The sequence below is a fragment of the Callithrix jacchus genome, chromosome 20 (genome assembly GCF_049354715.1).
Source record: "Callithrix jacchus isolate 240 chromosome 20, calJac240_pri, whole genome shotgun sequence".
Lineage (NCBI taxonomy): Eukaryota > Metazoa > Chordata > Mammalia > Primates > Cebidae > Callithrix > Callithrix jacchus.
Window position 1 is genome coordinate 14,986,442 of NC_133521.1, and position 25,172 is coordinate 15,011,613.

The following is a 25,172-nucleotide window of genomic DNA, read 5'->3' on the forward strand; positions in this document are numbered from 1 at the left end:
GCTCTGCTTCAAAGGCCTCTGATGTTACCAGAAGTGAGCTTCCTAGTGGCCAAAGGAATGAGGGAAGGCTGAGCAGTTATTAGCTCCACTGAGGCCACGTGATGCCAACATGTCAGTTGCTCAGGAGAAGCCCAGGTTTTCCTGGTGTAAAGAGTGTCTGAGACGCCCATGTCCGCTGTGATTTGTTGCTCACGCAGCAGGGGAAACACAGGAGTTGTGCATCCTTCCGGGTGAAACTGACCACAGCAGAGAAAAACCTCAGACAAATTAAACACACCTGCCAGGCACAGAGACTCCTTTTTCTTTTCTTCTTTTCTTTATTCCTTTTACTTTTCTTTTTTTCTTCCTTTTTTTTTTTCTGAGATGATCTCACTCTGTCACCCAGGCTGGAGTGCAGTGACGTGCAATCACAGCTCACTGCAACCTTAAACTCCTGTCCTCAAGCAATCCTCTTGCCTCAGCCTCTCAGGTAGCTGGGGCCACAGGCATGTACCACCACGCCTGGCTAATTTTTTTTTTTTTTGAGACGGAGTCTCACTCTGTTGCCCAGGCTGGAGTACAATGGTGTGATGTCAGCTCACTGCAATCTCCATCCCCACAGGTTCAAGCGATTCTCCTGCCTCAGCCTCATGAATGGCTGCAATTACAGGACCTGCCACTGGGCCTGGCTAATTTTTGTATTTTTAGTAGAGATGGGGTTTCACCATCTTGGCCAGGCTGGTCTTGAATTTCTGACCTTATGATCCCCCGTCGGCCTCTCAAAGTGCTGACATTACAGGCGTGAGCCATCACGCCCAGCCGATGGCCTGGCTGATTTTTAAAATTTTTTTGTAGAGACAGGATCCTCCTTGTTGCCAGACTGGTCTTGAACTCCAGGCTTCCAGGCACTTGACCTCCCCAAGTGCTGATGTTATAGGTGCGAGCCCCTGTGCTCAGCTGAGACCCCTTTTCATGCATTTCCTTGCATTCTTCTTTCTCCAAGGCTTTGCCCCTGTTATTTGACCACCCACTCCCCCCACCTCACCTCACCTTTCATCTCTCCACTTACCTCTTAAAGGCCAGGTGGGGCCTCCCTATGGCGGGGCAGCATAGCAGGTATCTGTCCACTCTCTGACCCTCACTCCCTGTTCCCCTAGACTGCCAGGAACTCCTGCAGCCGCCACAGGCTCCCATGGCCTACATACCCAGTGGGGGTGCCCCAGCAGCGGGGGCAGCCCCCACGGGCCCCCAGTATTGCGTGTGCAAGGTGGAGCTGTCAGTGAGTGGCCAGAACCTACTGGACCGGGATGTTACCTCCAAGTCCGACCCCTTCTGTGTCCTCTTTACAGAGAACAATGGCAGATGGATCGAGGTGAGGCTCTTCCGTGTCTCTGCGGTGGGTAAGGGGCAGGGCAGCTAGGCTGCTGGGGAGAGGGAGTCTCCCAGGACTGGGATCCAAGGACTGTCACAGCAGTTGGAGTGTGGGCTGGTGGCAGGGAATTACTTGGTAAATTGTTACTCTTAAATGTTACTTTGTGTTTAAATTATTACAATTAAAATACATAGATTTATATTTATAATTATATAATTTATATTGATTATTTGATTTTGTTTATTGAGATGGAGTCTCTCTGTGTCCCCCAGGCTGGAATGCAATAGTGAGATCTCGGCTCACTGCAACCTCTGCCTCCCAGGCTCAAGTGATTCTCCTGCCTCAGCCTTCTGAGTAGCTGGGACTACAGGTGTGCACCACCACGCCCAGCTAATTTTTGTATTTTTAGTAGCAACATGGGGTTTCATCATGTTGGCCAGGCTGGTCTTGAACTCCTGACCTCAAGCAATCCACCCACCTCAGCCTCCCAAAGTGCTGGGATTACAGGCGTGAGCCACCACACCCGGCCTTGTTTTATTTAAAATTGTTATAGATAGTTAAAACTTTACAGTTTTATAAATTGCTTGCTTCTACTTTTAAATAACTTTTCCCTGTTATTTCTAAATGAACACACGGCCAGTAAGAAACAGAGAAACAGGGAGCTCAGGCTTTAGGAGCCAGTCCATGGCCCGGTGATCCTACTCCCTGCTGTGTGGCCTTAAGCAAGTGGCTATCCGTTTCTGGACCTGTCTCCTCATCTGTGAAATTATATATTTTTTTTCCTGCTGACTCCCTTGGAAGGCCCCAGATCTGGGGATATACCTGGTGCCCCAGGCAAGGACTTCTGAGCTGGAAGACTGGCTTGAGGGTTGCAAAGAGTTGCAGCCCTTGAGGAAGGATGTTGAGAAACCTAAGCTGTTAATACCTTCAGGTTTGAAACCTTGCTTTGCTTGTACAAAGGGAAACTAGTGGAGTGACTGCAGAGAATCCAGATAAACCTAAAGGAGAAAATCCGAATGGTTGGGAACCCACCTATCACAGAGAACCACTGTTAGCAGTTTGGTATCCAGCCTTCCACATGGCTTTATCTGCACGTATATTTCCCAAAATATGTGTGTACTTTCTAATGGATATTTAAGTAGGCCACGGCGGGAGTCCTCCTGAACATACTGTGGTTTACAAAGAGTTCCCACGGATGTTGGCTCCTTCTTGTGATGCCAAGAAAGCAGTTTGGGATTGTTGACCCACTTTACAGAGAGGGAAAGAGGGACCCAGAGCAGGTAGGGACTTTATTGTGTCACCCAGTGTGTTAATGGTACAACTGGAAGTGGGCGGTGGGACATGGGGCCAGCCGAGGACTCCTGGGGGAGCCCCAGGCCTGTGACAGGCATGTCTGGGGCACAGTTCCCCTCTGCCAGGTCTCTAGAACCCCTGAGTGCCCCTCAGGAAGTGGCATCCCCCTGACTCATGGCACACCCCCCACCCTCCCTCTGCCCCTGCCCAGGCCAGCCACTCTGGCTAAAAATAGCCCAGGGCCAAGACCTCTTCCGTCCCTGCTGCTCCAGCCCTTGGAAATGGACTGGGTGGGAGGAAAAGTCAACGCAGCCTGGCCCCCAAAATAGACTGTCACCCAGACTACGCGGTTTGGGGCCTCAGCATCCAGAGGCCAGGAGGCGGGTTTCCTGTCCCAGTGCCACTGCTGACCCACAGTACAAGGCCCTGTCCTCAGCCAGGCTTTGGTATCCATAGTAGGTGGGGGTGTTGGGCTGCACAGTGTGAGGATTCTATACAAGAATCCTGGGGGAATCTCTTCCATGCGGATCCCCTGACCCCGCCTCCCCCCAAAAATCCTTCTTTCTATTTCCTCTGTCAGTTTCCATGTAAAACATGGTTTGGAAAAGGGGTTTTTCCAAAATAAAAATTGAAAACCACAGGTAGTCAAATCCGTTCCCTTTAAAGAGGTGGAAACTGAGGCTCAGATGGGGAAAAGGACTTGTCCTCCATCTCTTACCCAGGCAGGGACAGGGCCCGAGCTCTTACCCTGGCACCTGGGTATGGATCCAGGGCCAAAGAATTAAGAGTGTGGGTAGGAGAGTCAGACCTTGGTTTCGAGTCTCGGCCCTGCTCCACGAGCCGTCCCACCTTGGGGAAGTCACTTCACCTCTCTGTGCTTCAGCACCCTTGTCTGTGAGCTGGGAGTACTGAGTCACTGACCACAACCCTGAGAGCCTGGCACAGAGCAGGCAGAGTTAGCAGAATGATTTCCAGCAGCCTGCGAGGGCTTGGACCAGCTGCCTTGACTCCAACTTCCATTTCCCTGCCCCTCTGCTAGTATGACAGGACAGAAACTGCGATCAACAATCTCAATCCCGCCTTCTCCAAGAAGTTCGTGCTCGACTACCACTTTGAGGAGGTACAGAAGCTCAAGTTCGCGCTCTTCGACCAGGATAAATCCAGTATGCAGCTAGACGAGCATGACTTCCTGGGCCAGTTCTCCTGCAGCCTGGGCGCGGTGAGTGGGGCCTTCCTGGGGGGTGGGAGCAGTGCCCAAAGACAAGGCAGCCCCTCGGAAAGTCACCTCCTGCACTGTCTGTCCCTAGCCCCATCTTCCTGGGTGGCTCCCAAAGTGCAGATGCAGAGTGGGGGCAATAGCCTTGGCAGGTTCGAGGGTGGGCTGAAGAGCAGCCATCTGAAGAAGTAGTCAAACAGATTGCCTGTAATCCCAGCCACTCTGGAGAACCACTAGAGGCCGGAGAACCGCTAGAACCTGGGAGGCGGAGGTTGCAGGTGTGCAGATCCAGGTTGCCCCCGGATCACAGGATCCCAGGCCCTGGTGGCCAGAGATTCTGATTGTTGGAGGTAATCAGGTGTGGTCTTGACCTCCTGGGGTAGGGACATCTGACCAGCAACAAAGATGCCCACAGTAGTCCCACTTTGTGGCAGACTCACTGTGTGACCTTGAGCAACTTCCTTTCCCTCTCTGGGCCACACTTCCCCATCCATCTCAGTCCTTAGTAAGCTCCTGGAGGCAGGGAGCGAGCAGGGCTAGGCGCCCCTAACGCAAGTCTCAATCATTCCTTATGGCTGCATGCCTTTAGGCAAGCTCCCCAAGCTCCCACCCCTCTCTGGGCCTCAGTTTCCCCACATTTTCCTTGGTGATTATAATGACTACTCTGCTCAGCCTACAGGGTTAATGAGGGAATGAAATGGAAAGTGCTTTCAAGGGTCCTAGTAGAGACTGAAATGCCCTGGGCCTTCCAGGAGATGGTGACCATGCAAAAAGCTAGGGTCTGCCATGGTCATGACGTCTACTTTGTGCATAAGAAGTAGGGTACAGTAGTTAGGGTCCCTACCCTGTGGTGTAACTGAGAAGAGAGCTTAAGTGCTTGTGGACAGGGCAGGAAACTGACAAGGGATGGGGAAACCAACCCAGGGCTTGGCCTCAGAGGGAAGCTGACCACCTTTGCCTGGAAGGAAGGCAGGGTGAGGAAGTGGCATTGCCAGGGCCTGGTGAGACCTGTGGCCAATGGAGGGAGGCCTCTGGACTGCAACTGAGGCAGAAGGCAGAGTAATGAAGAAGTTCCCATCAAATTGGGGCCCCACCTCTTACTCCTCCTGCTCTCCCGTCTCTGCTGTCCCCCCACTGGCCGAACCTCTGAAAGCCAGAGGACAAAGGAGCTGGGTGGCACAGTCTCCAGGGCACAGAGCAGGTGGAGTAGGGCAGGGCATGGATCTGGGGAGAAGAACCAGCCCTGCAGAAGCAGGACTGGATGAGACTGGTGTGTGTCCTCTGCTGCATAGGACAGGCTTGCACTTCACCCAGAAAACAAGAACTGTGCCACCCCTGAGTGCCCTGGGCAGACACAGGAGAGAGACATTTCAATGTGCCTGTCTATGTTGTTTGGATTATTGAATGCTGTATGAATGTATTACCTATTCAAGCCAATAAAAATACATAGAATTGGCTGGGCTCTATAGCTTATGCCTGTAATCCCAGCACTTTGGGAGGCTTGAGCCCGGAGTTTGAGACCAGCCTTGGCAACATAATGAGCCCTTGTCTCTACAGAAAAAAAGGTAGCCAGGCGTGGTAGCACATGCCTATAGTCTCAGCTAGCCAGGAGGCTGAGATAGGAGGATTGCTTGAGCCCAGGGGATTGAGGCTGCAGTGAGCTGTGATGGAGACCTGTCTCAAAAGAAAAATAAATGAAAATACATAGAGTCCACCAGAGAGCATACCCTGAGGCAGTGGGGTCTGTGGAATGACTCTGGAAGGGAGCTGGGGGCTAATCTCCCACAGTTGTCTCCAAAATGCCTTTTCCTAGGGGCAAACCAGGCAGTGAGAGTCCGACTTCTGGGATTCCCTGCCCTCTGGGAGACCTGACAGGTTTCTTAACCTCTCTGGGCCTCAGCCTCCTCACTGCTCAGATTGGCTGCTGTCCACCTGCCAGGGTGGCAGTGACTCTCAGGCTGGTCACCAGCTAGCCCAGGCAGGAGGCAGCCCTACTGAGCAGCACCTGTGGAGGATTTTTCCTCCCAGGGCTTCCCCACTTCCTCACTGATCACCCTTTCCCCTCTCGTCCCCAGATCGTCTCCAGCAAGAAGATCACTAGGCCTCTGCTGCTGCTGAATGACAAGCCTGCTGGGAAGGGCTTGATTACGGTACCAGTCCCCTCCCGGCTCCCCACATCCCCTCCACCCCCATCCTGCACCCTCCCCCATCAATGGGCCACTTCCCTGGCAGATAATCACCAGCTTTGTTTGGAGTAAAATGGCCCAACTTACAACTTAGCAACAGGTCTCTTAGCAACCGGCTCCCGGCTCTACAAATGATGCACTGGGTGCTGACAAGCTGGTGAGGCCTTCAGAGCCCTGCCAGCAGCCCGTTCCCTGCACCGGCCCCTGCCTGCCCTCCCCTGGGGGTCGTTCAGAAGTGCTTTGCCCATCAGTGCCCTGCTTGTGGTGTGACGTGCAATGATTCCTGCAATGCACAATGATTCCTGTGATGCGCAGCCATTCCTCCTGCGATGCAGGCCCTTCGCAGGGAGGAGCTCCTTGGTCCTCACAGACTCCCAGAAGCCAGGAGCACCCCTGAGGCCAAAATAGAAAGTTCCCTTGGGCAGCTGAGCTAGTGAGATCGTCCCCTGGGTTGTCTGGCTGGCTTCTGAGCCTGTGTGATGCCTGGGGAGCCAGCCAGGCTGGAGGGAGAAGCCATGCCTTTGTGTGTTCCCATGCATTACTCCCCTGCCCTATAACTTCACATGGCTCCCCACTGCCTGTGCAACCCTTCATTCAAGGCTCCGAGGGACCCCTCAGACCCTGCTTGGCTCTCCTGCCTTGGTGGTTTTTAATCTCCTTCATTTAAATGCCCTGCAAACCGAATTCTTAGCATATCCTGAACATACCCCAGTCTCTTATTCACTCTGTTCCTGCCCCATGGAACGCTACCTCCCAAACAACCTCCTCCCATCTCTTGGTGCTCTAACTGCCCCATCTAAATGCCTTCAGAGGCCGGGTGCGTGGCTTGCAGCTGTAGTACAACTCCTCAGAAGACTGAGGTGGGAGGATCCCTTAAGGCCAGGAGTTTGAGGCTGCAGTGGGTTGATCATGCTGCTGTCCTACAGCCTGTGCGAGAGAGGGAGACTCCATCTCTAAATGAATGAATGAAGGAATGAAGGAGTGAATGAATGCCTTTACAAGGCAGCTCCCTTCCACCTAGAAGCCATCCCAGGCAGACCACCACCCAGCTGGGTATGCCATCACCCCCAGCATTTCTGGCAGTTCCATTCTAGGCCTCTGTCTCCTCCCCTGGGAAATGGTGATAATAGGACCTATCCTATAGGGTTGTTGAGCAAGTTCCAGCGGGAGGACAGCAGGGGAGAACTGGCAGCCCGGCTGGCCTCTGTCAGTGGGTCCAGAGGGCCAGATGCCTTGCATTGCATGAGGCCATCCTAGAGGCATGAGAGGAGGAGGCCCCAGCCCACTTGTGTTGCTGTCGGCAGCAGGGAGGGAGAGAGGCCTCTAGGGACCTCAGTGGTTTCGAAGTCACCCAGCTAGGCCATCACTGGCTGGGTTGGGGTCAGAGGACAACAGCTGATGGGGAATGCATGGAGGACCCATGACCAGTGTGAACTGATGGGACTCAGTTTCTCCCCAGGCCTCAGTTTCTCTAGCTGCACAATGAGTGGCTGTAATGTTAACACCTTGGTGTTCTGAGGAAGCTGTACTCTGCGTCTGCAGCAGGTGCAGGAGGAAGCTGGCCATGCTGCCTTCTGGCCCAGAACCTCTCCCTAGGACTCAAGACCAGCACAGAATCTGGTCCCTGCTTCATCCCCCCCATCACTCCATGGACCCTGTGGAGCTGTATAGATTCACTTCCTGAATCCTCATCTCCACGTGGGTTATTCCCCCATTTTCTAGAAGATGGAAACTGAGGTGTGGGGAAGACAAGAGACTTGTCCAAGGTCACCTGGCACTGCCCCTCCCTTCCCTCTCCTAGCCCTGGGGCGCCCTGTCTGAGGAGCCCCTCATGTCCCCCGGCCTTACAGATTGCTGCCCAGGAGCTGTCTGACAACCGCGTCATCACACTGAGCCTGGCAGGCAGGAGGCTGGACAAGAAGGTGAGATGGGCAGAGGAGGGGCTCCCATTGGGAACAGCAGCTCCCCAGCAGCCCCAGGGCTGTGTGGCCTCATCCCAGGGCCTCAGGCCACCACCTCCATCGCATTCCAGGGACTGGCCTAGCACACGGCCCTCCTGGCCACTCCCGATTAGGACTCCTTCACCTCTGAGTAGTCAGTGTCCCATTACTTAGGGGTATTCAAAGTACAGCTGGAAACCTGCTCATTGGGGCATCCCCATCTCACTTAGTGTAGGTATATTCCAGGGTCCTTACCCAATGGGGCCCTACCTGTGGTGTTCCCAGTGCCCTGACTCCCCGACCTCCCCCCTCCTCCCCTCACTTCACTCTGTTTCAGACAAATCAAGACCCTTGTTGTCTGAATTAAACGAGGCACTCTGCTCTCTCAGGAGCTTCATATTTGCTGTTCCCTCTGCCTGGGAGGCTCTCTTCCTTGAATCTTCTCATAGCACCCTCTCACCTCTGTCAAGCCTTTGCTCCCATATCTCCTCAATGAGGGCTTCCCTGAAATTGGTTTTCGATTTCCCACCCGCTCCCGCTTGTCTCCTTAACACTTACTGCTGTCTAGCGCACTTTCTTTACTTACTTTATGTTCTGTCTCCCTCGCTTGAATATAACCTCTTTAAAGCTATACTTGCCAGGTGCAGCGTCTCACACCTGCAATCCCAGCTATTTGGGAAGCTGAAGCAGGAGGATCACCTGAGGCCAGGAGTGATCAGGCTGGCCTGTTGAGACCAGCCTGGGCAATAAGTGAGACCTCCCCCCCCAGACAGATGATAGATACATAGATAACAAATAGATGATGGATATAGATACATGATAGATACATATAGGTAGATAATAGATTGATAATAGATTTAGATAGAGTCATATGTAAAACGTGGCTGTTTTTAAAGCTTAAATGATTTTTTAGAGGCCATGATATTCCTGTGTCATGTGCAAGATAGTTTCAGTTTTCACATTCCCAATAGAATAAATTTAAATCACACCCTGCTGGGAGCTTCACCCTACCTTGGGAACAGTTGCCCTGTTGAAGTCCTGGCCCGTCTAAAATGCTGGAGTTCTGACTCACACAGGCTGTAGGTCTCGGGGGTCTCTGAGTACAAGCTCTGACAGCCTCAGGGTGGGGTTTCTGCTGGGGGACCTGATTGGTCCCAGGGGGCTGCAACTGCTCTTGCTGAGCCTTGCAGAGCCTGAGGGGAGGGGACCAGGCTGGCTCTGCCCACAGATCCCACACTGACACCCGCTGGGGAGGCAGCAAGATCATACCCCCATCCTGCCTGCACCTGGCAGGGCTGTGCCTCTCTAACCTGCATCCTCCCTCCTCTCCCAGGACCTCTTCGGGAAGTCAGACCCCTTTCTGGAGTTTTATAAGCCAGGAGATGATGGCAAGTGGATGCTGGTCCACAGGACCGAGGTGGGTACATGGGGGCCCAGGGGTCTCTAAGCAGTGGGCCTGCAGTCCAGCCCCTCCATAGCTCTGGAAAGGGTGGTGCTGTCACAACCGTGCAGTGTGCAGGAAAACCCACAGTGGCACCAGAGGGATGTGCTTCCTCCTGGCCACAGGGATGTGCGCTTCCATCTCTGGAAGTATGGCTGTGGGTCTCCATTTTGTCACCTCTCTCCATTGGGCAGACTCAACCCCAGAGCACTGCTGCCCAGGGCCTGAGCTCTGTCCCCTCTCTGTCCTGCAGGTGATCAAGTACACACTGGACCCCGTGTGGAAGCCGTTCACAGTGCCCTTCGTGTCCCTGTGTGATGGGGACATGGAGAAGCCCATCCAGGTGAGGGGACCTTGGGGACCCTGTTCCCCACCTTGCCAGCTCCAGCCTCCCGGTCCACTTGAGGCTCCCAGGATGCCTTGTGAAAGCTCTTTCTCCTACAAATGGAAAGAGCCCCGTCTTCGGAGGAGGGAGGGCTGGAGACTTGGTCTTCATCCTGGATCCATCTGACATCCTGAAGTACCTGGGCAGGGCCCCCACCTTTGAGCCCCTCTCTAAAACTGTCCGGCCCTTCCCAGAGGGCTATGGAGCTGCTAGCTAGGGAAACACCTTGGAAACGATCAAATGTGGCATGGTGAGGACAGTGATTACCTGTCTCTCTAGAAGGTCTCAGTCTTCTGGCCAGGCACAGTGTCTCCTGCCTGTAATCCCACCACTTTGGAATGCTAAGGTGGGCAGATCACTGGAAGTCAGGAGTTCAAGACCAGTCTGGCCAACATGGCAAAACCCCATCTCTACTAAAAATACAAAAATTAGCTGAGCATGGTGGCGCATGCCTGAAATCCCAGCTACTCAGGAGCCTGAGGCAGGAGAATCACTTGAATGCAGGAGGCAGAGGTTGTAGTGAGCCCAGATTGAGCCACTGCACTCCAGCCTGGGTAGCAAAGCAAGACTCTGTCTCAAAAAAAAAAAAAATTATAAAGTATAATCAAATAAAGAAAAATTTAAAAGCTCTTAGTCCCTAGGGGCTGGGTCTGAGAGCAGATGAGGTTGGGGAGACAGCTAGGTCAGGACAGTGATTCCCAAGTAGGGTACCAGGAATCTTGGGTTCTAGTACTGGGTCTGCTACTGCTGCTGTGAGACTTTGAGTAGGTGCTTCTCTTTCAGGGCTTCAGTTTACCCATCAGTAGGATGGGAACAATAATCCCTGCCTTCTTCCTAGGAGGGTCCTGGCAGCTCAGTTAGACAGCATATAAAGCTGTGATTTCTGTGACCACCTCAGAAAAAAATATGCCTAGAGAGGGCCCCAGGCCATAAACTGAGTAAGTCACAACTTGAGACAGATGGGGAGCCAATTGCCAGGTGTGTGAGGAGTGGAATTTCCTGCACTAGAGGTTACAGCCTCCATCACTGGGGCAGACATACTCTCTCCTATTCCCAGCAATCATGGAAGGCTTCCTGTAGGAGGCAGTTCAGGAGCTACTGAGGCCAGCTAGGCAGATGCCGAGGGGAGGCACTACCCAAGCAGAAGACAGAGGGTTTGCCTGGGGAGTTGAGAGGGACTGGAGTGCACCTCTTGGGGGACAGCTCTGGGATGACTATGCTGAACCCACCCCAGGTCATGTGCTATGACTATGACAACGATGGGGGCCATGACTTCATTGGCGAGTTCCAGACCTCAGTGTCACAGATGTGTGAGGCTCGAGACGGCGTCCCGGTGAGATGGGCATGTGTACTGTAACCCCAAGGCTTTAGCAGGGCTGGGGGAAGGGACGCAGGGTCTTGGGTCAGGCAGCCTGGGGCTCAGATCCCCTTTCTGGCTGCATGCATGACCTTGAGCAAGACATTCGGTCTAAGACTCAGTTTCTTCATCTGTCAATGGGGACAGAGGATTTGGGTGGAGATTAAACGAGCTGATTAGGGTGAAGTGCCCAGCACATAGTGAGCAGTCAGGAGCTGTTCATTTAAGTCATCTCGTGATGTTGGGCCCTCATCTGAACAGGATGGGGGTGGGGGTGCGTTATTTGGGGAGGAGTGAGGCAGATGCTGATCCTGCTACCATTACTGGGTGTGGACATCCCGGGAGGCTCCCTGGAGGAAGCATGCTGCCCCCATTGTAGAAGGGATTCTAGGGCCGTGGGCAGGATCTGTCCCCAGAGAAGCCCTGAGCTGTCTCTTTCTTTTCCTGTGTTGCCCAGCTGGAGTTCGACTGCATCAACCCCAAGAAGCAGAGGAAGAAGAAGAACTATAAAAACTCAGGCATCATCATCTTGAGATCTTGCAAGGTGAGCTGGCACACCACGGGCCCAGAGACAGGTCTAAGGCCACAGAGCATTGGGTCTTGAGCCAGCAAGGCCTGGGTTCAAATCCTGGCTCTGCCACATCCTGGCCCTGTGGCCTCCTGAGCTTAACCTCACTGGGCCTCAGTCTCCTCAGCTGTGGAATGGAGATATTAACAAGGCAGAGAGTATCCAGGGTTATTCTATCGCATTCCTTTGCGGAGGCCGAGGAAGCACAAGCTGACCTTCCAGGGCCTGTCCTGGTGGGAGAGTCATCGTTTTGAGCTGCCACTGCCCAAAGTGGGCATGCAAGGGGCAGAGGACATTGGGTGGGGGCACCCTGTCCTCTCTGGCATCTGTGTCACTGTGACTCCCATGGTATAGCCAGGACCACTGAGGCCTCTGGAAGTGTGGCTGTGGGTCTCCATTTTGTCACCTGTCCCTATTGGGCTGACATAACCCCAGAGCACTGCTGCCCAGGACCTGAACTCATGAAGTTCCTATCAGCAGTGGCTGGGCTGTGGGCAGGGGCCAGGAGACCTGGTGGCCAAATAACTGCTGGATCTGGCAGGACATTAAGGAAGGCAGCACAGGGCAGTGGAACAGGAGCCCTGGGCTCCCGCCGACAGCTCAGGAGTCCCAGCGCTGCTCTCCACCAGCGGATGGACTCTAGGCCTGAACCTTATTTGGAGCCTCGTCTGGCTGGGTTTACACAAACGCTCGTGATGTCACAACAGAAAGTGCTCTGTAAAAGATCAGGCTGTCAGGTTTCAGCCTTGCAATGGATGGTCCTTGTTTCTGAAATTTCCAACACTCACAACACTTTTCACAATTTCCGGCACCTGCCTTACTTATTTTTTTGAATCAGCCTTTCTTCCCTGCATTATTGTTTCTTTTTTGTTCGTTTGTTTTTTGAGAGGGAGTCTCACTCTGTTGCTCAGGCTGGTGTGCAGTGGTGCAATTTCAGCTCACTGCAACCTCCGCCTTCCGGGTTCAAGCAGTTCTGCCTCAGCCTCCTGAGTAGCTGGGATGACAAGTGCATTCCACCACATCCAGCTACTGTTTGTATTTTTAGTAGAGATAAGGTTTCACCGTGTTGACCAGGCTGGTCTTGAACTCCTGACCTCAAGTGATCTGCCCACCTTAGCCTCCCAAACTGCTGGGATTACAGGCATGAGCCACTACAGCTGGTCTGTTTCTTTCTTTCTTTTCTCTCTCTCTCTCTCTCTTTTTTTTTTAACTTAAATACATTTATTTAGAAAGTAATTCTTAGAACGCCACCAAAATTAAAATGTCTGCTTCTTTGCCAAAAGGAGACAAAGACCATCAGAACAAATTCAGTCTTTTAACAGCTTGATCAACTTCTAGAGGAAGGCCTTGAACTGGAGGCCTGCTCTTTCTCTTTGTTAAAAAGGTAGATTAATAAGGGCCAAGAGAAGGTAAGTGCTGTTAGTACCTAACTGTCAGGTAACCGACGCTGGGCCCTGGGACCCTGGCTGGAATCAGCATGTGTCTGTGTATCTGGGGGGGTGCAGGGGTCTCTGTAAGTCCCCCACCCATTGGGAACCGATGCACTGAAGGCTTCTTTCTAGAGACATTTGGGTTTTGTTATAATTAGATCAGGCCCGTCAGCTTTTTTTGACCTCCTTGTCCCTACTGAGGCTTCAAGACATAGAGCAACAACTCCCCCATGGGAGTGTGACCAAGTCAAGCGGACCCACTGACTCATCCGCTTTCTTCCAGATAAATCGAGACTACTCCTTCCTAGACTACATCCTGGGAGGCTGCCAGCTCATGTTCACCGTAAGGCTCTCCCCGCTGGCCCCCTCTGCACCCCCATCCCAGTGAGGGTCTTCCCTGAGGACTTAGGCCACTGCTGCAGCCAGAGGGACTTGGGATAGACTCCAGGAAGGACTTCCCTGAGACAAAGGATGTGTCTGGCCCAGTAGAGAGGGCATGAGTGGTATGTCCGGTCCTGCTGGATGGGCCTGAGTTGGGGCTTAGCTAATGGACAGAGCATAGCCCCACAGCTCTCAGTCTGCTGGAAAAATACAAATTCCTCCTCACTGGCCACAAGGCCTTCAGCGATCTGGCCCCTGCCTCCCTCATCTGCATTCTCCTTCCTCCTCGCTCACTGGGCTCTAACCACACTGTTCCTCTGTTTGCCCAACACACCAAGCTCGGCTCCATCTTAGAACTTTTCCGCATTTGCTGTTCCTTCTGCATTTGCTATTCCCTCTGTCTGAAACACTCTTCCCCAGAACCTTCGCATGGCTGCCTCCCTGCCATTCTTCAGGCCTGAGGAGGTAACAGAGGTCACCTTCCAGGGAGCCCTCCCTCCCTCAACACCTTCCTGTTCCTCTGTCCTATTTTTTCTCTCTCTCTCTGTCTTTCTTTCTTTCCTTCTTTTTCTTTCTCTCTCTCTCTCTTTCATTCTTCCTTCTCTCTCTCTCTTTCTCGCTCTAGCTCTCTGTTTCTGATTGAGTCTCACTCTGTCGCCAGGCTGGAGTGCAGTGGTGCAATTTCCACTCACTGCAACCTCTGCCTCCCTGGTTCAAGTGAGTTTCCTGCCTCAGCCTCCTGAGTAGCTGGGACTACACGTGTGCGCCACCACACCCAGCTAATGTTTATATTTTTAGTAGAGATGGGATTTCACCATGTTGGCCAGGATGGTTTTGATCTCTAGACCTGGTGATCTGCCCACCTCAGCCTTCCAAAGTGCTGGGATTACAGGCGTGAGCCACCAGCGCCTGGCCATAGCTTCCGATTTTCTTTCTTTTCCTTTCTTTTTTTTTTTTTTTTTTTTTTTTAAGACAGCGTTTCATTCTGTCATTTTGTCTAGAGTGCCATGGTGCGATCTCAGCTCACTGCACCCTCTACCTTCAGGGCTCAATTGATCCTCCCACCTCACCCTCCTGAGCAGCTGGGATTCCATGTGTATGCCATCAAGCCCAGCTAATTTTTGCATTTTGGGTAGAGATGGGGTTTTGCCATGTTGCCCGGGCTGGTCTCAAACTCCTGGGCTCAATTGATCTACCCACCTTGGCCTACCAAAGTGCTGGGATTACAGGCCTGAACCCCCAGGCCAGGCCCTCCCTATTTTCATATCTTCTGGGCACTTGCTGGCCCGAGATTCTTTTGCATTTGTTGCTTCTCCCGGATCGTCGCACCCACTGGGGTGTGAGTGCTTTAAGTTTGGGCGCTTTGTTCATTTTGCTTCCACTCCAACCCCAGTATATCACACAGTACCTGGCACACAGCAGGTGCTCGATCATTTCTTGTTGGAAGAATAAACTGTCACCTTGCCTGTGGCCTGGAGTCTTGGCCCTCCAGACTCTGTGCCATTCATCCTGGCTTTGGTTGCCTACCCCAAGGGAGCCTCAGGCCCAGCAGAAAGGAAGCTGCTGGGTTGCCCTGCTCTGCCAACCTCCCCATGTTGTCACACCACTCCCCATCACCACCCCTAAGTCCCAGTGGGGAATGGAGGGCATCGCAGGACACCATGGAGTCAGAGGATTGGCCTTACTGACCTCTGACCCTGCTTCCCACTGCTGTCCCCTCCCCTGCAGAGAGTCCAGGCCCTCCTCTTCCTCCTGCATGCGTTTGTTCATTCAGCAGATGCATGCTGACTGCCTCCTTTGTGCCAGGCTCCCAGGCTCTAGGCTGTGTCCCTGCAAGGGTCCCTCGAGGACTAAGACTCGAAGAGTAAGACTCATGCTGCCCCTGACCTAGAGGAGTGACCCTCTAGCCACACGAGGATTTGGATGGGTGACCCTTTCTCTCCTACCCCAGAGCAACTGAGTTCCCATGTAGCCACATCTTCCCCTGGGTCCTACTTCTAACCCTTCCCTGCTGGGCAGAGGCTACTGTTGCCCACCCCTCTGTGCTGCTTCTCCAGGGACTGGGCTGGGATTCCCTGGAGCTGAGAGAGCAAGTAGAGCCCCAATCCCTGCCCACCCATCAGCCCTGAGTCTCTGTTAAGCACCTGCCTTGTCTGCTGTTCCCAGCCCTGGGCCAAGCTCCTCCAGAGCTTGTGCCTCACCTGTGGTGAGCTCCCAGCTGATCAGGGAAATGGGCACTGTTCTACCAGGCAGCCCCAGGTCCCAGGTCCCTTGGTGGTCTGAGGGATGATGGGGAGATGGCTTGGGTTGGGGGTGAGGTATCTGGGAAGATTGTAGTGGAGCAGCAGCATCTGAGTTAGGCATGGAAGATGGAGCAGAGTTAGATGGGGAGAGATGATGCCCTGGCTCTGCATGCAGAGGGAAGCTCATGAATAAATGCCTGCCTGTGGGAATGGATGAATGTGTGGGTAAGGATAGCAAGGATGAAAAGGAATCTGGGACTGTAAGTTAGCCTTATGTCATCCCATCTAGGCAATGGACTTTATGCTTGGGCAATAGGGAGCCACAGATGGCTCCTATTAGAGCAGAGGAGTGATACAATCAGACAGGTTCTAGGTTTCAGACCATCTTATTGTGGGGAGGGCTGGGAGATGAGTGGGCTTCCCATGTCCCATCTACCTCTCCTATTCCCTGGGAGTGGGATAGGGTGCTGGGGTCTCTGGCCACACTGGGTAACCTTTTCCTCCACTCTGCAGGTTGGAATCGACTTTACAGCCTCCAACGGGAATCCCCTTGACCCTTCCTCTTTGCACTATATCAACCCTATGGGCACCAATGAATATCTGTCGGCCATCTGGGCTGTTGGGCAGATCATTCAGGACTATGACAGGTAAGGTTGGAGAGGGGCTCTGACGGTCAGCTAGGGTTCCGTTCAACCTGGGAAGCTCAGTGTGCCAAAGCTAGAAGGGACCCAGAGATCATCAAATCTAGGAATGGACAGCAAATGGCATAGGTCCAGTTATTACCCATTCCCATACTCATGACAGACATGGCTAATCAATTGCTGAACATGGTCCCTGTCTTCAGGAAGTTCTCAAAGAGAAAGATAAGGAAGACATCATTGGACTTCTGAGAGACCAGTTTACATGTGAAGCAGGAACTATGGGAGCACAAAAAGAGAGGCATTGTAGGGCATCAGGGAAATCAACAGAGAGAAGGGGCCATTTGGATTGGGCCTTAGAAGATGAGTAGGAGTTTGCTAGAGGAAACAGATTAGGGAGAGATGTTAAAAATGGGGGCACAACAACATTGAATTTGGAATGTGAAGGTACCCTGTGTGTTTGGGGAACAGCAAGTGGCTACTGGCCAGGACTAAGGGAGTAGGGTGTGAAGGGGAGCAGGCGGAAGGAGATGAGACGAGGCTCTGGGGCTGGATGATGATGACCTTGAATGCCACAGGAGGGTTCTCATATTAGGAGAGTTTTCCCCAGCTATGAGCAGGAGGTTGAGAGACAGCCAGTAAATTCCTTCTACTTCCATCTTGACCTTGGTTTAGTGGCTGGCTGGGGTCTCAGTTTGAGAAGGATCTAGAAGCTGCGGCCAGGCCCATTGGTGAGAAGTACCATTGTTGGGCTGGGCGCGGTGGCTCACACCTGTAATCCCAGCACTTTGGGAGGCCGAGGCGGGTGGATCACCTGAGGTCAGAAGTTCTAGACCAGCCTGACCAGCATGAAGAAACTCTGTCTCTACTAAAAATACAAAATTAGCCAGGGGTGGTGGCAGGCACCTGTAATCCCAGCTACTCAGGAGGCTGAGGCAGGAGAATCGCTTGAACCTGGGAGGCAGAGGTTTCAATGAGCTGAGATCATGCCACTGCACTCCAACCTGGGCAACAAGAGTGAAACTCCGTCTCAAAAAAAAAAAAAAAAAAAAGAGGCCAGGTGCCGTGGCTTACGCCAGTAATCCCAGCACTTTGGGAGGCTAAGGTGAGTAGATCACAAGATCAGGAGATCAAGACCATCCTGGCCAACGTGGTAAAACCCCATCTCTATTAAAATACAAAAAATTAGCCAGGCTTAGTGGTACATACCTGTAGTCCCAGCTACTCAGGAGGCTGAGGCTGTGGAATTGCTTGAACTTGGGGGATGGAGGTTGCAGTGATCTGAGATCGTGCCACTGCACTCCAGCCTGGTGATAGAGCAAGACTCAGTCTCAAAAAAAAAAAGAATTACCATTGTGTCTGCCACAGGTATAGATGTAGTCAGGCCAAATGTTCACCAGGTCCCCAGAGATGCCTTGGGCTCATGAGGTAGATGATCCTAACAGCTCTTTCTAGAGGTGGTAAGCGCCTCCTTTCTGTCCTTGGAAGTATACGAGGCAGAGCAGGCCCAGCCCTGGGCAGAGGGTCTGGTGGTATCTTCAGGTGTCTCACAGTGTGTTTCTCTTCTCTCTCTGATTAGTGATAAGATGTTTCCAGCTCTGGGATTCGGGGCCCAGTTACCCCCAGACTGGAAGGTGAGTGAAGCCAGAATCAATTTCCTTTTGGTTGAGATGGGGTTTGTGTATACGGCCTCTCTAGGATCTGCTCTCGAAAGGTCTTGGGTTGGGGCTCTGTTGCCCTGCCTTCCCTGTGTTCACCCCAGGCCACGCTCATTTCTCAAGGATGATCCTTGGGCAGGCACTGAAGCTGTAACGGGGCAGCACAGTTGTGTTCTCTGCTCCTGAGACCCACATGGAGTGGGGAAGACAGATAGGATTGCCAGAGATCGCAAATCAAAATACAAGATACACAGTTAAGTTAGAATTTCAGATAAACAATTTTTATTTTATTTATTTATTTATTTTGAGATAGAGTCTTGCTCTGTTGCCCAGGCTGGATGCAGTGGCATGATCTCGGCTCAGAGCAACCTCCACCTCCCAGGTTCAAACAATTCTCCTGCCTCAGCCTCCCAGGTAGCTGGGATTAAAGGCGTGCGTCACCACGCCCAGCTGATTTTTGTATTTTTAGTCGAGATGGGTTTGTTTGTTTGTTTTGAGACAAAGTCTTGCTCTGTCGTCAGGCTGGAGTGCAGTGGCACAATCTTGGCTCACTGTAACCTCTGCCTCCTGGGTTCAAGTGACTCTCCTGCCTTAGCCTCCTGAGCAGCTAGGACTGCAGGTGCATGCCACCACACTCAGCTAATTTTTGTATTTTTAGTAGAGATGGGGTTTCACCATGTTAGCCAGGATAGTCTCTGTCTCTTGACCTGGTGATCTGCCCACCTCGGCCTCCCAAAGTGCTGGGATTACAGGTATGAGCCACTGTGCCTGGCCCAGATAAACAATTTTTAAAGTATAAGTATGTCCTGAATATTGCATGGGACATAGTTACACTTAAATCATCCATTGTTTATCTGAAATTCAAGGTCCTTTTTGAAAAATAAAATTTTGTATTTGTATGGATCTAGGGGTATGAGGATAGTTGTGTTCCAAGGATGTACTGTGTGAAATACGGATTTTAAGTGTATCTATCACCCAAATAGTGCACATTGTATACAGTAGGTAGCATTTTCTGTCACCCTCCACCCGCCCTCTGTGTGGAGTCCCAGCGTCTGTTATTCCCCTCTGTGTCCGTTCTGTGCACACCCATTGTTTGGCTCCTCGTGTAAGGGAGAACATGCAGTTTTTTGTTTTCTGTTTCTGAGTTATACTGGGCATCCTGTATTCTATCTGGCAACACTGAAGACAAGCAGTGTCATCAGTGCGGAGGTGGGGGCAGCGTGGGCCTGCGGTAGCTGAGGAGGGAACCCAACCCAGCTTGGGACCATCAGGCTTCCTGGAGGGTGCAAGCTATAAGCCAGGAGGGAAAAGGGAAGTAGGAGAGTGCCTAGGGGTGGCAGTGGGGCAGGGGCAGCTTCCCCACCGAACAGCCTGTGCGAAGGCTGCAGGATCAGCTGGAGGAGCTGGCAGAGGTGGGTGACTAGACCTTCCATGTGGGTATTAAAGGGCCACCGGGACCCCTGCAGGGGCCACATAGGGGCTGGCTCATCAGCAGATTGGCATTTCTGAAGGCCTACCCTGGCTGCTGAGTGGGGAATGGCTAGGGTGAGAGTGGGCAGCATGGAGGGTGGAGAGAAGGAGCAAAGGCAAGGAGACTCGGGCAGAGGCCAGGACCATCTGGTGGCCAAGTCAGTGTGGGCCGAAGAGGTCACCAATATTTCCAACTGGGCACTGAGGTGGGGGTAGTGCTGCTTACTGAGATGAGAATGGGGTAGGTGCTCAGCTGGGCAGGGGAGACAGTGAGGTGGGAGTCCCAGGAGAATGGTGGATGAGTGGCTCAGGCATGTAATGCCAGCACTTTGGGAGGCCGATGCAGAGGGATCATTTGAGGTCAGAGAGTTTGAGATCAGCCTGGCCAACATGGTGAAACCCTGTCTCTATTAAAAATATAAAAATTAGCCCAGTGTGGTAGTGCATGCCCATAATCCCAGCTACTTGGGAGGCTGAGGTAGGAGAATCACTTAAACTTGGGAGGCAGAGATTGCAGTGAGCCGAGATTGTGACACTGCACTCCAGCCTGAGCAAAGAGCAAGAACCTGAATCAAAAAGAAAAGAAAGGCGAATGATGAGTCAATGGGTTCAGGCTCTGGACACAGAGAGACCTGGCCACCTGGGCCAGGCCCTGTGGTGGCACCTCTGGGAGGATGAGATTGCTGAGGAGACGGAATGAGTGAGAAACAGCCACATGAGGCAGGGTGCAGTGGCTCACCCTGTAATTTCATGCTTTGGGAGGCCAAGACAGGAGGATTGCTTGAGCCAGGAGTTCAAGACCAGTCTGGGCAACATAGTGAGACCCTGTCTCTACAAAATTTAAAAAGTTGCCTGGGTGCAGTGGCTCATGCTTATAATCTCAGCACTTTAGGAGGCCAAGGTGGGTAGATCATGAGGTCAAGAGTTTGAGACCAGCCTGGCCTACGTGGCGAAACTCCATCTCTACTAAAAATACAAAAATTAGCCAGGGGTGGTGGTGTGCACCTGTAGTCCCAGCTACTCGGGAGGTTGAGTCAGGAAGATCCCTGGAGCCAAGTGAGCTATGAGTGCACTGCACTTAGCCTGGGTGACAGAGCAAGACCCCATCTCTAAAAAAAAAAAAATTAATTAATTAAATAAAATAAAGAAACAGCTGCATGAGAGAGCCAGGCAGGGGAAGCGGAGGCTGAGCCAGAAGGGGCAGAGGTGGGAAGAAGCAAAGGAGAGGGGCAGGTGAAGCCCACAGAAAGCAAGCCTATATGTAGCAGCATTTATTGGGCCCTTGCAATGTTCTGGACACCATCTGCCTGTTTTACCAGTTTCAACTAATTCTCACCAAAGCTAATGAGGGAGGCCCTGTTGTGAACCCATTTTGATCGTTGAGGAAGCCAAGCAGTTGGGGCTGGGGGAGGAGGGAGTGGGGTTGGAGGCTGCCCCTGGGCCTGGTGAGGTAAAGCTGAGAAGAGACCATGGCTTCACTGACCGCGGCCGAGGCCATTGTGACAGAGACTAGACGGGGAGGGAACGGTTCGCGTGGAGACGGGCATGGAGCTGTCAGCTAGTGTGGAAGTCAGCGGGCTGTGAGTGAGGGAAAGGGGCAGGTTGAGCAGGTCTAAAGGCTGAGAAGGAGCCAGGAAAGGGTGGAGGTGAATGGGGGGGGCGGTCCCTGAAACATGGTTGTGGGTAGTCCTGGGGCAGGAGACGGGGGCTCCTCCTAGAATCATGGGCACCAGGGGAGGGTCGGTTTGGTGGCTCAGAGATGGAGATGTCAATGAGGGCAGAAGCCGTAATGCTGGGGAGTCGCTGAGGATGGGCACGGAATGCTGTCCCATTTACAGGAGAATAAACCAAGGCTTGGAGTCTCAAAGTGGCTTGCCCAAGGCCATGTTCACCAACTGGGCAGGACTCTAAAATTTCCTCTCAGTCTGTTGATTCCCCATGAGAGAAGCCTGTGGGGTGTGAGTCCAGAGAGCTCCTAAGTCTGCGCATGGGTCTCGGCTAGTGCCCCTTCTTTCTTTCTTTATTTTTTGAAACAGAGTCTCACTCTGTCACCCAGGCTGGAGTGCAGTGTCGTGATCTCAGCTCACTGCAACCTCCGCCTCTCAGGTTCAAGCAATCCTCCCACCTCAGCCTCCAGAGTAGCTGAGACTACAGGCGTGTACCACCAGGCCCAGCTGATTTTTGTATTTTTTTTTTTTTTTTTGAGACGGAGTTTCACTCTTGTTACCCAGGCTGGAGTGCAATGGTGCAATCTCGGCTCACTGCAACCTCCGCCCCCTGGGTTCAGGCAATTCTCCTGCCTCAGCCTCCTGAGTAGCTGGGATTACAGGCACGCGCCACCGTGCCCAGCTAATTTTTTGTAATTTTTAGTAGAGACGGGGTTTCACCATGTTGACCAGGAGGGTCTCGATCTGTTGACCTCGTGATCCACCTGCCTCGGCCTCCCAAAGTGCTGGGATTACAGGCTTGAGCCACTGCGCCCGGCCGATTTTTGTATTTTTAATAGAGACGGAGTTTCACCATGTTGGCCAAAATGGTCTCGATCTCTTGACCTTGTGATCTGCCCACCTCAGCCTCCCAAAGTGCTGGGATTACAGGTGTGAGCCACTGCGCCTGGCCCAGTGCCCCTTCTTGTCTGCCCTCCTGTGCTTCATGCTGTTTCCAGAATGAGCTTTTGCCTCCCGCCCTCCCGGGTCCTCTCTGGGGAGGATGATTTTCACCTAGAATTTCAGGGAGTGGCCTGAGGGCCAGGGCAGGAGAGGTGGGTGTCCTGGCTCCCTGTGGTGTAAGGCCACACCTCAGATAGGACCAAAGCTGGGCCACAGCGATGCCATTCGGGGGGCAGGGTGAGCTGGTGCGGCTGGGCCCAGCATGAGCCGGTTGCTAGGACACCAGCCAGCTTTCAAAGAACTGAATGAGATGTTTTCTTGAGCAAAAGCCTCCTTGTAAATGTCACAGGGCAACGCTGGGGAGGCTGGGGCTTGGCCAGGCTGCAGTGCCTGGCTGTGCCAAGACAGATGCTGCATCCAGGCTAGAAAACGACAGATGCTGTTTCCTGCTTCCTCCTGCCTTGAGAGCCACCAGGCTGGGCCCCTCCTGGCCCCTCACCCTCTCTCTCATTCTGACTCACCTCACTCCTGCCTCCTGAAGCTCCTTCATTCACTCCCACCTCAGGGCCTTTGCACATGGCCTTCACCCAGCCTGCTGCTCCCTCTCCTGGGCTTCTGCCACCAATTTTCAGCTAGAATTTTGGGGAGTGGCTGCCCTCTGGGAGCCATGCTCATGCTCATGCTCACATGGGGCCCTGCTTCCTGCCCAGAGCCCTGCCCTCATGGAACTCTGTCACTTGTTTGTGATTGCCTGGCGAAGGCGCCGGGTTTGCTTCTGTCCGCATCCCAGCAGCTGGCTGGCAGTGGGCAATGCTGTTGTTTGTTGACAGAGGGAATGTGGGACCCAGCCCAGTGGCCTGAGCAAACAGAAGCGTTGGTTTTCTGAGGGTAGGGAGCTGGAAGGAGCCAGAAGGAGTATGCAACCAGGCTCAGTTTCTCTCTGAGGCTGGCCCAGATGAGCCCAGAGAGGACTCCTGCCCCAAAGAGTGGCTGAGGAGCTCAGAACGTGTTTCCCTTTGGAGATGGCATCAGGCCTTGGCCCTTCAAAGTGAGCAGAGTCACAGGATCTGGGCAGAAGGCACAGTCTGTGCAAAGGTCTAGGGGAAGTGGCACACTTTGCAGGTGGGAAAACTGACGCTCAAAGAGGACAGTCACTCTGAGATCCCTGGGACTTTCTCCATGTCCCACCCCACCTGCCTCCCCCGCCTGCCTCAGCCACGGCCACAGAGAACAGAGTCTGAAGTTGCTCCCTGACCACAGGGCTGAGCCAGGCCAGGTTGGGTAAACAGGGCCATTGGCTGTCAGAAGGCAACAGGGAGTCCCAGGACAAAGGCCTGTGGCCGGCAGCCAGTCCCCAGGGGACCCTCATCAGCTTCTGTGGCCTCCAGGAACTTGTCCTGTTTATGACGTTTCTCAGGTAAACCAGGGCGGCCAGTGTGGGTGGGGCTGGGCTGCCACTGCTGGCAGCATGGACACTTGTCCCCAGGTCCCACTTTATGACCCGGGCACTCCCTGGCCCTCTCAGAACTGCATTCTTTCCAGCTATGAAATAGAGCTGCCAGAGGAGGCAACCTATGGGGCCTCTGGCGGGGATGGACAACCTCCCACAGGCCCCTGACCACGAGGCCAGGCCCGCCTCCAAATAAAGAGGGGGACATAGTGGGGATGAAGAGTGGGGCGCCCAAGAAGCCAAAATATTCCTCACCCCTGTCAGCAGGAGGCTTTCCCATGTGGTCTCTAAAATCTCCCAAAATCTGATTTTTTGAGAAGTCATTGGCCCAAGGAAGGCCTGTTTCCCTGGCAACCATTTTCTCTCTCAGCCCCTCCATACAAGACCCTCTTGTAATCTCTGAAAAGGCTCAGGAAGTCTCCATGGCAACAGGGACCTCCAGCCCCCAAACCTGGAGCCCAGATTTGGGACAGGGTGAAAGGGGCCCTGGACAGGGACAGGACCCAAGAGGAACACCAGGGCACGGGCTCTGTGTTGGGCACCTAAAGTGGACAGCACAAAAAACGAACAGAAAGCTCCATTCCCTGAAACAGGGAGGAGTCCTTCCATTGCCTCCCCACCCCAGGACTGCCAGGGAGGCTGGAGTGAACCCCAGTGCTGCGTCCCTGCCCTCTCCACCAGGAGTAAGGCCAACTCCCACCCCAGGAGAGGCTTCAGGGCACTGAGTCAGACACCTGTTCTACTGTGTAGCTCTGGCGCCTGGCTTCCCTTCTCTGGGTCTTTGTTTGTTTATTTGTAAAATGGGGACACCGGATTTAGGAGAGCCTCTCAGCACCCTCCGTCACTGTGTCTTGGAGCTGAAGGGTCTGTCTGGGATTGTCTGTGCCCAGACAAAAGCCATCCTCTGCAGCTGAGGACAGGGGATGGGGTTGCTTTGCCCTCCTCATTGAAAATTCCTGGGGGAGGAATGCCTTCAGAGGTTAGTGTGATCTCTGGGGGCAGCCTGACCTCAGTTCCAGTACCATCTCTGCCCTCCAGAAAATATGGACAAATTCTAGTCCACTCTTTTTCTCAGTTTTGTCATCCATAAGATGAGGTGGTAACAGCTGCCCTTCCATTGGGGTGTTTTGAGGAGGGAGTGAGGGGACCCCTGCACAGCACTGAACGTGGATGTGGCATGTGGTAAGAAGGGGGCTGGGGGGTATTTGGGGCTGTGGAGCTGCAGGGGAGGGAAGAGAAGAGGGGCTGTCCCCAATCTGAGCTCTCCAGCCTCTCCTGAGACCCTGGGTTCTGCATGCACTGCAGTCTCACCCACAGCCCTGAACGCCCCTTACCCCAAAGCCATGCGAGCAGCAGCAGCCAGATGTCATGGGTACAGCAGTGTCCCAGAGTGTCTGGGTCAGCCTCTGATGATCCTCCAGGGCTGGGTGCTGGGCCTGGAGGCAGAGAAGCAGGATCAGTCCCTAGGGGTCTTGTGACAGCCCCATCTGACCCCCTTGCAGCCCCGTTACACCCCTGATCGCCGGGTCAGCTCTGAGCGGGCTGTCAGCTCACCC

At 53.3% G+C, this 25,172-nt stretch overlaps 1 protein-coding gene across 8 annotated transcripts in view; it reads left to right on the forward strand.

Annotated features, from left to right (window-relative positions):
* Window positions 1-25,172, forward strand: part of CPNE2 (copine 2) — a 55,975-nt gene that overhangs the window by 18,357 nt on the left and 12,446 nt on the right. For 4 of the 8 annotated variants that reach the window (XR_013530505.1, XM_008985920.4, XM_078358265.1 and 1 more), the window contains exons 2-12: window positions 1,137-1,351; window positions 3,684-3,863; window positions 5,936-6,010; window positions 7,897-7,968; window positions 9,320-9,403; window positions 9,681-9,770; window positions 11,047-11,145; window positions 11,627-11,713; window positions 13,451-13,510; window positions 16,305-16,438; window positions 18,009-18,063. Coding sequence is in view for 7 of the 8 variants with exons in the window: in XM_008985920.4 (XP_008984168.1) it covers window positions 1,172-1,351; window positions 3,684-3,863; window positions 5,936-6,010; window positions 7,897-7,968; window positions 9,320-9,403; window positions 9,681-9,770; window positions 11,047-11,145; window positions 11,627-11,713; window positions 13,451-13,510; window positions 16,305-16,438; window positions 18,009-18,063 (1,116 nt within the window). In the remaining variant the exon portion in view is untranslated. Of the gene's footprint in view, window positions 1-1,136; window positions 1,352-1,623; window positions 1,722-3,683; window positions 3,864-5,935; window positions 6,011-7,896; window positions 7,969-9,319; window positions 9,404-9,680; window positions 9,771-11,046; window positions 11,146-11,626; window positions 11,714-13,450; window positions 13,511-16,304; window positions 16,439-18,008; window positions 18,064-25,172 lie in introns of all 8 variants that reach the window. The other 4 variants (XM_008985922.5, XM_078358268.1, XM_078358267.1 and 1 more) reach the window with 3 other exon arrangements.